At 42.6% G+C, this 12,967-nt stretch overlaps 1 protein-coding gene across 1 annotated transcript in view; it reads left to right on the plus strand.

The window, feature by feature from the left end:
- The window catches only part of LOC145341510 (very long-chain specific acyl-CoA dehydrogenase, mitochondrial-like), a 51,756-nt gene that overhangs the window by 19,548 nt on the left and 19,241 nt on the right, over positions 1 to 12,967 (plus strand). The window contains exons 4-9 of the mRNA XM_080186487.1: positions 1,968 to 2,032; positions 2,774 to 2,908; positions 5,022 to 5,166; positions 6,427 to 6,550; positions 7,197 to 7,322; positions 9,233 to 9,431. Of these exons, the coding sequence (XP_080042613.1) occupies positions 1,968 to 2,032; positions 2,774 to 2,908; positions 5,022 to 5,166; positions 6,427 to 6,550; positions 7,197 to 7,322; positions 9,233 to 9,431 (794 nt within the window). The remainder of the gene's footprint in view (positions 1 to 1,967; positions 2,033 to 2,773; positions 2,909 to 5,021; positions 5,167 to 6,426; positions 6,551 to 7,196; positions 7,323 to 9,232; positions 9,432 to 12,967) is intronic.

Genomic DNA, 12,967 nt, shown 5'->3' on the forward strand with positions numbered 1-12,967 from the left:
CTGGAAAATCTGCCCAAGGTCAACGGATCTTTGCATGGTCCGTCCCTGCTCATTATGATTCCTGTGGTGGACAAAGGGAAAAGTCCCCCCAGTGTGAATCAAGGGATAAGAAGACAATGCTGGAAGATGTTGTTGAGTTAGAAGATTAGCATGATCTTTATGATTGAGGGAGCTGGCAAGCCAGAAGTTGACAGATTTTTGGGTGTTAAGGGAATGAAGAGATATGGCATTAATTCAGGAGAGTACAATTGAGGTAGATCAATCATGATCTTGTGGAATGGAAGACCTGACTCAAATAGCCAAATAGAATCATAGAATCATAGACTCCCGACAGTGCTGAAAGAGGCCATTTGGCCCATTGAATCTACACTGACCACAATCCCACCCAGGCCCTATTCCCGTAACCTTACACATTTACCCTGCTAATCACCCTGATGTGGAGATGCTGGTGTTGGACTGGGGTAAGCACAGTAGGAAGTCTCACAACACCAGGTTAAAGTCCAACAGGTTTATTTGGTATCACAAGCTTTCAGAGCGTTGCGGCTTCTTCAGGTGAGTGAACAACTCTTCACTCATTTGAAGAAGGAGCAACGCTCCGAAAGCTGTGCGACCAAATAAACCTGTTGGACTGTAACCTGGTGTTGTGAAACTTCTTACTGTAATCACCCTGACACCAGAGTCAACCCAACATGGCCAATCAACCTAACCTGCATATCTTTGGAGTATGGGAAGAAATGGAGACCTGGAGGAAACCCACACAGACACGGGGAGAATGTGCAAACTCCAGACAGAGAGTGACCAGGTCCCTGGCGCTGTGAGGCAGCAGTACTAATTACTGTGCCACTATGCCTACTCCAACACCAATTCCTTTATTCTTATTATATAGTATGGGGTGTGGATGATAGAGTTTAGGATCGGCTAAAATATGTAGCATGGAGGATGGATAACTGTCCAGAAATGGCTGGAAGTGACGAGGTATTGATGAGGGTTGCATCTGCAGATGAGCTGCAATAGGGGCTGAGATGGCGGCACAGTAGCACAGTGGTTACCACTGCTGCTTCACAGCTCCAGGGATCTGCGTTTGATTTCTGGCTTGGGTCACTGTCTGTGTGGAGTTTGCACATTCTCCTCGAGCCTGCATGGGTTTCCTCCAGGTGCATTGGTTTTCTCCCACAGTCCAAAGATGTGCAGTTAGATTGATTGACCATGCTAAATTGCCCCTTAGTGTCCTGAGGTGCGTAGGTTAGAGGGATTAGCGGGTAAAATATGTAGAGATATGGGGTAGGGCCTGGATGGGATTATGGTCAGTGCAGACTCAATGGGCCAAATGGCCTCTTTCTGCACTGTAGGGTTTCTATGACTGATATTGCAGAAGTGGACAACATACCTTTTGCGATGGTGAGGATATGAGCTTAGAAGCTCACCTCAGGGTTCAAGGGAATGTTGAGACTGCAAAAAGTCCACGTAAAACTGAAACAGTGATGAGGCAGGTAAATGAAGTCATTGGTGAGGAAGGGTTCCTGTTTTGTCTGGGTGCTCCTCCTGGTGCTTAGCTGTAGGATACTCCAGCTCCGACGAAAGTGTGATAGTACAGGATCTATGGTGGAAAGGGATAAAGACAGGTGATGGGCTGATAAGTTATCAACTTCAATGTAAAAATCAACCCCGTATCTTTTGTTGGTGTCATCAGGGAAAAGCAAATCGAGGAGGAAGAGGAAAGGTGACACTTATATCCTTGTGGGTCTTGAGTGTTAACTCCAACAGATGGATAGGAAACCATTACTAGTGGTTATAGTCAGTAAAGAGTAAGAGTGGAGCCACTGTAAAATTGGTGTGAAAGGAAAGCTTACAAGAGCTCCAGCGTGTTTTAAGATATGGAGAAAATCTGGTTGATAGGATATTTTTAACTTGTGAATTATCAACTTAACTCAATTTAAACACTGAACCTGTGTTGTTCTTCCACTCAGTTTTGAATAGTGAGCAATCACAGTTCCTCCAGGAGCTAGTGGATCCAGTCTCCAAGTTTTTCCTGGCAAGTAATGTCGTACTCTTTTTCTACTTCTAACTTGTTTTTGAGGCTGTGAATTCAGTGACTACTCCAGTCACCAAATGCAAAAATAATTAGGATGACTGGAAACTTGATATAAAATTGCATTAGTTCATCCTATTTCCGTTGAGAAGAAATATTTTGCTTAATTTTGTTCACACCCATTCACTGATCTAGTGAACCACATTTTCACTGATCTAGTGAACCACATGCAGTGTTTTGATCCCAATTTGTGCAGAGTTGGCTGATTCCAGCCACCAAAGCAATTGAGATGCCCCAATTAATCTTCATGATTCTAGGGTTTCCATTTCTAGTCCTTTCCTTGAAACTTTGCTTGGAAACATGTGGTCACTGGTGCAAGGACATCAGCTGTGATGTTTCCTCGATTGAAAACTCTCCAGCCTTGTTGTTAAGGTTCACACATTTCCCATAGTAAGAAGTCTTACAATACCAGGTTAAAGTCCAACAGGTTTATTTGGTATCATGAACTTTCAGGGCACTGCTCCTTCATCAGGTGAGTGATGAAGGAGCAGTACATCAAAAGCTTGTGAAACCAAATAAACATGTTGAACTTTAACCTGGTGTTGTGAAACTTCTTACTGTGCCCACCTCAGTCCAACTATGGCATCTCCACATCACATTTCCCACAGAAAGTAGGCCATTGAAACTGAACAGGAATATTAGTAGGTATGAAGTTGAGTTTTAATTTCTGCATTTTTGTTCCAGGAGGTCAATGATGCTGCTGTTAATGATAGTCTGGGGAAGGTGGAGGATGAGACCATGGAAGGTTTAAAGGAGATGGGAGCTTTTGGGTTGCAAGTTCCTGTTGATCTTGGGGGCTTGGGACTCAACAATACTCAGGTAATGGCTTTATCTACAGCTGATCTTTCGTTGTAGAATAGATCTAGGCAGACATATCTATAACCAACTTCAAACATAGAATACCACAGGGCAGGAGTTTTTCAAATTAATTCTCATCTGTTCTACTTGTAAAAAGGTTCAAAATAGTTTAAAAATTTTCTAAAATTGGAAGTTTATTAATTAGTGTCACAAGTTGGCTTATATTAATGCTGCATTGAAGTTACTCTGAAAATCTCCAAGTTGCCACACTCTGGAGTCTGTTCGAGTGCACTTCGGTAGAATTTTAGCATGGCAAATACATCTAACCAACACATCTTTTGGCCTGTGGGAGCAAACCAGTGAACCTGAACGAAACATGCGGACTCCGCACAGACAGTGACCCAAGCTGGGAATCGAGCCCAGGTCCCTGATGCTGTGAGGCAGCAGTGTTAACCATTGTGCCACCGTGCTGCCCCTTTGTGTGAATTATCTTTGCCAAAACTTTGAAAATATTTTTAAAAAGGAAGTGGAGAGGGAGAAACCATAACTCACAATTTTAGTTTGTGAGCAGGCATATTTTAAATTGCATTTGAATTAAGATTGCATCATCATTCCATGTTCTGACCAAAGGCTTGATTTTCCTTGTTTGTTCTGGTAAGATGAGGGTGCATATTGTCGTTTGGGTTATGAATTGTTCCATAATGTCATCCTGCGAGGGGGTCATTTTCTATATCCGTCCTTCCAGCAGTGTACATGAGCAAATGAGGTGAAAATCTCCCCATGTCTGTGTAGGTTTCCTCCGGGTGTTCCGGTTTCCTCCCACAATCCAAAGCTATTCAGGTTAGGTTGGTTTGGCCTTGCTAAATTACCCCTTAGTGTTGAGGGATTAACAGGGTAAATATGTGGGTGGGATTGTTGTTGGTGCAGGCTTGATGGTGTGAATGGCCTCCTCCTACAGCGTAGGGATGCTATTGAATTATTAGAGATTCTTTATATGCTTTGGCGAGCTAATGAAATGGACTTCAAGCTGACAAGGCAGAATACAGAGCACTGCTCAACTTTAGCCCTTATGCAGTAAAAGATAGAGGAGGGCAGCCTGGGTTTACCTTGTGTCAAATCTGTATGCTCTTGAAATGGAGGGAGAAAGAGGAAAAGGGAAACACAAGGTTGGTGCAAGCGAAAGTATGTAATTGAATTGAATTAAAATATCAGTGATGGGGAAGGGGGAGAGGTGAAGAGTTATTGGAGAAGAGTCAGAACCTTCCCGAAGCCCAACAATGTTGTTTGCTTCTCATTGTCTTCATCCTTCCCGTTTACCTGCTTCTAATTATTATGATAAGTCCACAAAAAAATGGAAAAGAACTAAGAATGGGTTGGATTACCCAAGATGAGTAACTAGATAGATGGAGCTCACACTCAAGCTGGATGCTAAATTCTACCATACTGTGATCGTTACTTCAGCGGGATCCCTTAACCTTGAAATCACTTATTAAACCAACCTCATCACACATTGCCAGGTCCAAAATAGCCTTATCCCTCGTTTGTTCGATCACATATTGCTTCAAAAAAGCTTCCTGAATATGTTGTATGAATTCATTCTTTTGGCTGCCATCCATTGATTCCATCTACACTTCCCACTGCCTCGGAAAAGCAATATAATCAAGGACCCCACACTGTGGGCTCTCACCTTGTAACATTTTATGTAGCACCTTACTAAATGCATTTTGGAAATCTAAGTACTCTACATCTATAGCTACCCCTTTATCCATTCTGCTTGTTAAATCCTCAACAAACACTAATAAATTGATCAAACATGATTTCTCTTTCACAGAGCTCTGCTTGACTGCATCAAGAATAAGTATAAAATTTAACTTTCAATGATCCAGATGCCAAATATTGTGCCATCTTTCTAATATTGAAAGTGAATAAACATCTTCTTGCAAGAAAGCAATTCAGATGTCAGGCCTGACCAAAGTGGAAGGAAAGTCAGCCACTACCTACCTCTGCCTCTTAAAGATGTTTAGGACCCTAGAATTATCATTCAGTTTTGTTTGATTCCTCTAGATGTTGTGATGTATTGTAAATGTTTATTTATTTTGAGCTCTGTTGTGTTTTCAAATCTGTGCTCTCACAGTATGCTAGACTGGTGGAGATTGTTGGTCTTCATGACCTTGGAGTTGGCATTACCCTTGGGGCTCATCAATCCATTGGCTTCAAAGGAATCTTGTTGTTTGGCACTGATGAGCAGAGGAAGAAATATTTGCCTGACCTTGCATCAGGTAGGTGAGACTAGTTTGATTTAGGATACCAAGGATAATGGACATCTATTGTTATTTACCTTTAAGCATTGTGCTTTCATTTCTCTTGCTTAATGTAGACATTATTTACATAAGTTACATGAATAGATGTGTTGAAACTGTGATAGCAAGCCCGTTCTATTCATGTGTATTGAGGACTAGAAGCCTACATGTAACTGTTACCTACTTTGAAAGGTGCATACTCATCCAAACTCATTAAGTTTCATTCATAATTTGATTCTTGTGGTTTTCGGTGGGGATTTCAGCCTTGGAAGCCCTATGACCAAAGAGACTTTGTAGTTAATTTTGGTGCATTTCAATAAGATTCTATGCAAAACTGGCGCTTAAGTATCAGCTGAGGAATAAAGATATCAAACATATATTTATAGAAATAGTTGTTTGGTATAACGGAGTATTACTGAAAAATGAGCCATGTCAAAGCTGTTAATCCTGCAAACGTCAGGGGAAAACAATTTATATTGTACGCATGCTGATTGGTGAGTAATCTTTAATTTAAAATCGCCTCCGCACCAATCACTGATCCCACCACTTGCCCCCGCCCCAATGCAGAGTCTGCCTTTCCCTCCCCTACTACTCCGTTCCTATGTTTAGCTTCACCCCATGAGGCCCTGCCCCAGTTAGGCCCCACCCCCTTGGCACTGCCTGGTGCCTGGTGGGCACTGTTAGTGTGTCAGGCTGGCAGTGCCAGAGTCACAGGCTGGAACTGCTAGGCTGGCATGGCTCAAGGGCTCTGGCTTCATTGGTCTCTGGTCTTACCAGTGAGGCCATCACATCTGGGCCCCATTGCTGAGGACCAGCTATAATCTCCGCTGGTGGGAACCTTCACCCGCGAGGTCGGAAACCTAAGTGAGCCTAGGTAATAGCGTTCCCTGGCGCAGGCTGAATACATCACAAAAAAATGGCCCGGGAAAATGGCACCTGCCTGACATTGGGTGCGATTCAGATTTTTGGTCTCTCTCTTAAATTTCTCACCCTGCTATGCTACTCGGGGCTGGAAATTCGCACCCACATGAGTTCAGTAGCATTTTGAAGTAGTTTGTGTAATGGATTGAGACTTGCAGGAACTGGAATAAGACTGCCAATGGGAGAATAGGCTGAAGAACTTTTTATCCTCTAAACTGGATTTCAACCCAGATCTGAAATGTGAATGAATGTACCAAATTCACTCAATTTTCTTCTCCTAATTGAAGCATTTTTATTCCTTTGACTCTCCGCTTGCAGGCAAAACAATAGCCGCTTTCTGCCTTACTGAAACAGCGAGTGGCTCTGATGCAGCCTCTATAAAAACAACTGCTGTGGAGAAGGACGGAAGCTACATTCTGAATGGGGGCAAACTCTGGATTAGGTGAGCGTTGGCTGTATGATCAGGACCATGTTGTAAATGTTAAATGAATTAGACAATCTTGTTGCTCCCTGGATGCACCTTACGGTAGATGTTGTTAAGTCCTGAAGAGTACCAGTAGCTGCTGAAATGGATGGAAATGGTCTTATAATGGCCTCCTTGTCAGCCAAATGTGCCAATGATTTAGATGCTGATGGCCTCACTCGTAGATCAGAAATACAGTGAGAGTCCTCACTCTACTGCTTTAAGTTTCTCACTGCACCTGCAGTGGTCACCACAGTATAGAATCTGTGGAGTTACTTTCTTGTCAGTGGTGGACCCTCCTTAATCTTCAGCACAAGCTTGCATTGCATCTCTTGTGATCTCCAACTTAGGGTTGAGGCTGGGATGGGCACAGCGGGGATGCTGGAATAATGACCCACGGGAACTCCATTCCAAAGACTCCTTAATCAATTGGATTTGGTGTGAACTTCAGTTCCTGCTGTCTTGGATGTTTTAAGGCTATAGATCCAATTAAGTTGCTGGAATGTCAAATTCAATGGCCTAATTGGATATTTGCTCTGCAGCAAAGGGCTAAGCTGTTGGTAGAAACATCCTTCGGGCAAGGAGAAGAGAATTGCTCAGTTATTTATTTTTGAATTTCTTTCAGTAATGGGGGCATGGCAGAGATCTTCACTGTGTTTGCTAAAACTGTTGTCAAAGATGAAGTCACTGGAAAAGAGAAGGATAAGATCACAGCATTTATTGTGGAGAGAAAATTTGGAGGGGTGACTCAGTTAAGTGAAACATAATTTGAAATAATTTTTACTTCTCAATTTTCTGATATGCAATTTTTCATTCAAATCTTTTCATACTTCGACCAATTAACATTGACGTCAATAATATGTGATCATAATGGATTAGTAAGTAAATCACTGTGCCTTTGCCACTTCGACAGTTAATAAGTCTATCATTAAAACCTATTGCACAAAATCTGAGCACCCAGAATCTATAGCTTGCTGTAGTATGCGCTGCTGTTTTACTTAAATACAAAGCTGTACAAATAATGCAATTCTGAAGAAGCCATATGGACTCAAAAAGTTAACTATGCTTTTCTCCCCACAGATGCTGTCAGATCTGCTGAGTTTTAACAACATTCTCTACTCCTGTTTCAGATTCTAGCATCTGTAGTATTTTGCTTTCATTAAATAATGTAAGGAGCTAACCCTGACAACTATACTATGAAAGGTCTGACACTAGGAAGTTCTTCCAGAACAAAGGGACCTTGTTGTGTTTGTCCGTAGAACTCTGAAGGCAGAAAGGCAGGTTAATAGGGTGGTGAAAAAGGCATATGGCACACTCGCCTTTATCAATCGCCGTATAGATTACAAAAGCAGAGAGGTCATGTATAGAACTTTGGTGAGGACAGAGCTGGAGTACTGTGTGCAGTTCTGGTCACTACATTATAGGAAGAATGTGAATACACTGGAAGGAATGCACCCCAAACTGAGGGCCACATGTACCCTTGCAAACTGGCAATTTGATCTTTAACCACACATATCCCTCTCCTCTTTGAGCATACTTTTTATTTTCTGGATTGTAATGTTCACATTTTGTAGGAGAGACGCGATGGAATGAGCTTTCTTCATGCTGTTGTTTCATGCATGTCTGGATAAACCCTGAGTTAGAATTCCCAGATCAATTAGTACCACCAACTTCCAGGATAGCAAATTAATTGGAACATGGACTTGGATATCATATATGGCTGCTAAGGCTTCGTGACTTCAAGTGGACTCTGATTGGTGGAAGCATTGTCAGGGAGAATGAATCATGGAGGAGTTAACTGCCGAGCTTTGTCCAAATTCAAACTGGGCAGGTTGACCCTGATTGAAACATAAAAACTAGAAACCAGAAGCAGGAGTAGGCCATATGGCCCTTCGAGCCTGCCCCAACATACATTTTGATCATGGCTGATCATCAAATTCAATATCCTGATTCTCCCCTTCCTCCTATATCCCTTGATCCCTTTAGCCCTTAGAGCTATATCAAATTTCTCTTTGAAATCAGACAACGTTTTGGCCTCAAATACACTCTATGGTAGTGAATTCCACACATTTGCAGTCCTCTGGGTGAAGAAATTTCTCCTGACCTCAATTCTGAAGGTTTACTCTTATCCTCAAACTATGACCCCTAGTTCTGGACTTCCCCATCAGAGAGAACATTCTTTCTGAATCTACCCTGTCTAATCCTGTTAGAATTTTGTAAGTTTCTAAGTAAGTTTCTTTGATTGGTCAAGGCATTGTTCTAGGCAATGAACCATGGAATGATGGTTCTCTAAACTTTTTGTTAAATTATAACATTGCAAAGCGTTCACATATTCCTTCTGTGTGTGAATCTGTGGGCCTTTGAGCATGTATAAATGAGCCATACGGCAAGCCTGGCCAACAGTCTGAAATTGGTTTTTGGTGTAGTTCTTACAGGTTACAGTTCGGTAATTTCTTGTGAGCTATCCTGATGAATGCAAGGCCTAAAGCTTAGCTAGCATGTCCAGCACTGTTTACATACTTTAAATGTTTTAAAATAATTATTAAGTATGGAACATCTGTTCTTCTTCTTGTTCTACTTCCACCTTCTTCAGTCCCTGGTGCATCATAGTGACTCAATGTGTCATGCAATTATGGCAGTGTTGTTTCTCTTTTGATTCAGTGGTCCTCCTGAAAAGAAGATGGGAATCAAGGCCTCTAACACAGCTGAGGTTTACTTTGACAATGTAAAGGTGCCAGCAGAAAACGTGCTAGGTGGGATTGGAAAAGGGTTTAAAGTAGCCATGAACATACTGAACAACGGTCGATTCGGTATGGCCGCTGCTCTCTCTGGGACAATGATTGGTGCAATTTCCAAGGCAGTGAGTATAACTTTGGTCTGTGGACAATAACAAAAAGTGCTGGAGAAGCTCAGCAGATCTGACAGCGTCTGTGAAGAGAGAATAGAGCCAATCGAGAATAGGCAATTGAGTCTTTGTCTATATATTTGCCTTGTTTGTGAAACCTACCTCTCCACACCTCTGATGAAGCAGCAGCGCTCCGAAAGCTCGTGATTCCAAATAAACCTGTTGGACTTTAACCTGGTGTTGTGAGACTTCTTACTGCATTGAGAATAGACCTGGGGTCATCCAAAACATTGGCTCTATTCTCTCTCCACAGATGCTGTCAGGTCTGATGAGTTTCTCCACCTTTTCCTGTTTGTGTTTTATTTTCCAGCATCTGCAGTGTTTTGCCTTTAAATTTGGTTTATGTTGCAATTACTTTGTATGTAAATGTCTGGTATCAGGTCCAAAATTGAGACATAGGATGCAATGGTACCTCAAGTATCTTTGGCTCCAGCACAGGGCTACTGTTACCTTTTTATGTTATATGTCTTGTGCACAGTTCTATGCAGATGAAATGTAAAAGTTACCTGTTGCTTGGTAAATAGAACTTTGATAATTAACTCATCTGCTCTTACAGGTCAAAATGGCAATGTAAACTTCTAATAGTGGAATTTAATTAGAAAGGGAATTGAAAGGATCGGAAACTGATACTATTTGAAAAGGTAGAAATGGGCTCAGTTTTCCACCTTGCCACAATTGACACTTGCAAAGTGTATATTTTTCGTGCTGAGGCCACACTGAAATATATGCTTGACTTTTCCTTTGTTCTAATGCCCACACGATGTGCTTGGACTTTGGTCCCAGCCCGTCAGGACTAATTCAGTGTAAAACAGTAGGAATTTTAAGCTCTTGATAGTTGATTTGAAGCCTGTATGACCAAGTTTAATTTGCGCAAACAGTAAGGAGACTTGGCAGATGTTTCAATTGCTTCCTAGATTGTATTTGGGAAGCAAGGTGAGGGCATAAAGGCACAGTCTGCCAGTTCAAACACAAATTTTCGTCTTTGAGGCAAAGGCTTGAATCGGGATATTTCCTATCACATTGCAACTGTTTCTGTAGAAAGTGCCCTGTCACCCATTTTCACTCCTTGGGAAAGGGGGGTGGGGGGGAGGGTGCATGAAGAAGTTTGAAGGGCAGCCACAGAGATGGTTAAGTGGCAGGGCAGGCTGGCTGCAAGGCTTGCTTCATTCTCTGGAATTTTGTCTCAGTTTCCTGGCTCTTTTCCAGACTCTCTAGCCCTCAACCCTCACACTCCAGTATTCCCCACTGACTACCCATGCCAACCCCATGCCCCCAAGTCACCACCTGGCCCTTTCCATGCTAAGTTAACCTACTTATACTATATAGAGCGAAAATTGGACCATTTAGTAACAATGATATGTGCAAAACTGCATTAAAAAATCACCCATTCATAATCTACAATTATATATAGAATAATTGTTCTTTATTCTACAACCCTGTAAAGTTTCAATGAGATAGATTATCTTCTGCCAGTAGCAGAAACTGGAGCCATTTGACATCTCTTAATCTTGTGCAAATAAACATTGAGACATTGGCAAAAGAGCAACTTGTTATAACCACAAAAGATTCCAATCTAGCAAAGTCAGCAGCTGTGTCCAGCAACCGTCCACCCACATAATCATGTGCCTGAGCTCTCAGTCAGGTCTCATTCTGCACAGGGCATGATGATTGAATAGGCATGAGTTACAAAGAACAACAAAGAACAACCCAGCACGGGAAACAGGCCCTTCGGCCCAACGAGCCCGCGCCGCCATTTCAACAAAGCCTTTTCCTACACCTACCCTGCCCCGTGTGTATTTGAATGGTACCCCTAATGTAGCCAGATTCAGGGGAGAATAGTGTAGGGTCAATTTGGTACACAAATCAGCCTAAGAGCACATCTTTGGGGTGTGGGAGGAAACCGGAGCACCCGGAGGAAACCCACGCAACCACTGGGAGAATGCACAAACTCCCACAGACATAGGCCCAAATCCATGTATCTGCACAGCTAGCAGTGATAGTCACTGAGCTGTTGTGGTGCCCGTCTGCTGGTCCAGGGTTAAGCACACAACGATATGAAGTACTAGGCCGCTCTCGAAACCTCCAAGAACAGCCCACGCACGATCCACCGTGTGCATGCCCCTCGTTGGACAACAAGGTGGACCGACACCTGTGGATTAAAAGAGACAAAAACATTAACATGTAATAATACATTTCCAGTGTCGTCCCGAGACTCTGACCCTTTCTAATACCGTCTACTATAACCCTCCATCCTTGTTTCACTCATGTGTCTATCTAAGTAAACCTTAAACAAGTCCAACTTGCCTGCCTCCACCACCTTACTTGGTAGCGCGTTCTATACCCCCATGACCCAAGGGGGCACGGGTTCAAAGTGAGGGGGGGAAAATTTAAGGAAGATGTGCGGGGGAAGTGTTTCACACAGAGAGTGGTGGGTGCCTGGAACATGCTGTCAGGGGAGGTGGTAGAAGCAGACACATTAGCAACATTTAATAGTCAACTGGATGGGTACATGATAGGGAGGGAATGGAGAGATACGGAACGAGTAAGGGGAGTTTTTTTTAGTTTAGTTAGGACATCATGATTGGCACTGGCTTGGAGGAGTGAAGGGCCTGTTCCTGTGCTGTACTTTTCTTTGTTCCTTGTACATATGATTCTGGAAAACATACGTGCTGAGGATCCTGTAAATAAATAATGAGTATAAGTTAAATTATCTGTCAAAAGCTGTGTTCTTTGAAGCCTAAATGGGCATTTATAAGCTCCCCTCAATCTGGGAGTGGATCCTTTCCTAGTCATGTGATTGGGACTTGAGCCTAGGCCAATAGATTCCATGTCATGTGAGAAAGGACTTTCTTTACTGCAATAAATGGAATGGAAACTAGTCTAAATACACTCTTGTTAAGTTACTGGAGTAAAAGGAAGATTCAAGAATTGGATAAAGTCAAGACTAAAAATAAAATTGGGACAAAGTAAAGAAATTGGATAAAAAGGAAACAAGTGAGTATGGCTTCCTGAAGGCATGCTAAATTGCCCCTTAATGTCAAGGGGATTAGTAGGGTAAATATTTGAGTTACGGGAATAGGGCCTGGGTAGGATCATGGTTGGTACAGACTCAACTCCTTCTGCATTGTAGAGATTCTATGATTCAGTGGGTGTGTTTGATATGCAAATTAGCTAAGCAGTAGGAAAGTGAGTGTTTACCTAAGTGACTAGGGGAAAACAATGGTATGTAGAAATAGTTGTTAGGACTATAGATGTGAGTTCAAAATTTCTATATTCTCAGTGTTGCCAGCCTGGTGGCCACTGCTGGGACTACAGGCAGCCCCCAGTGCTGAGGAGTACAGGTCTCACTGAGGGAGGGGTTGGGTGGGAGCCGGATTCAGGAAGTTAAAGTTGGTTGATGACCTTCAGGGAGGTTGCCATCGATGAACCCAAGAGGTATGTAAGCGGTGCCTCCCATGCCTGCACGACACCAGTCCACACAGCAAAACTGC

Source organism: Carcharhinus amblyrhynchos, chromosome 3, assembly GCF_965287045.1.
Source record: "Carcharhinus amblyrhynchos chromosome 3, sCarAmb.v2.hapA, whole genome shotgun sequence".
NCBI lineage: Eukaryota > Metazoa > Chordata > Chondrichthyes > Carcharhiniformes > Carcharhinidae > Carcharhinus > Carcharhinus amblyrhynchos.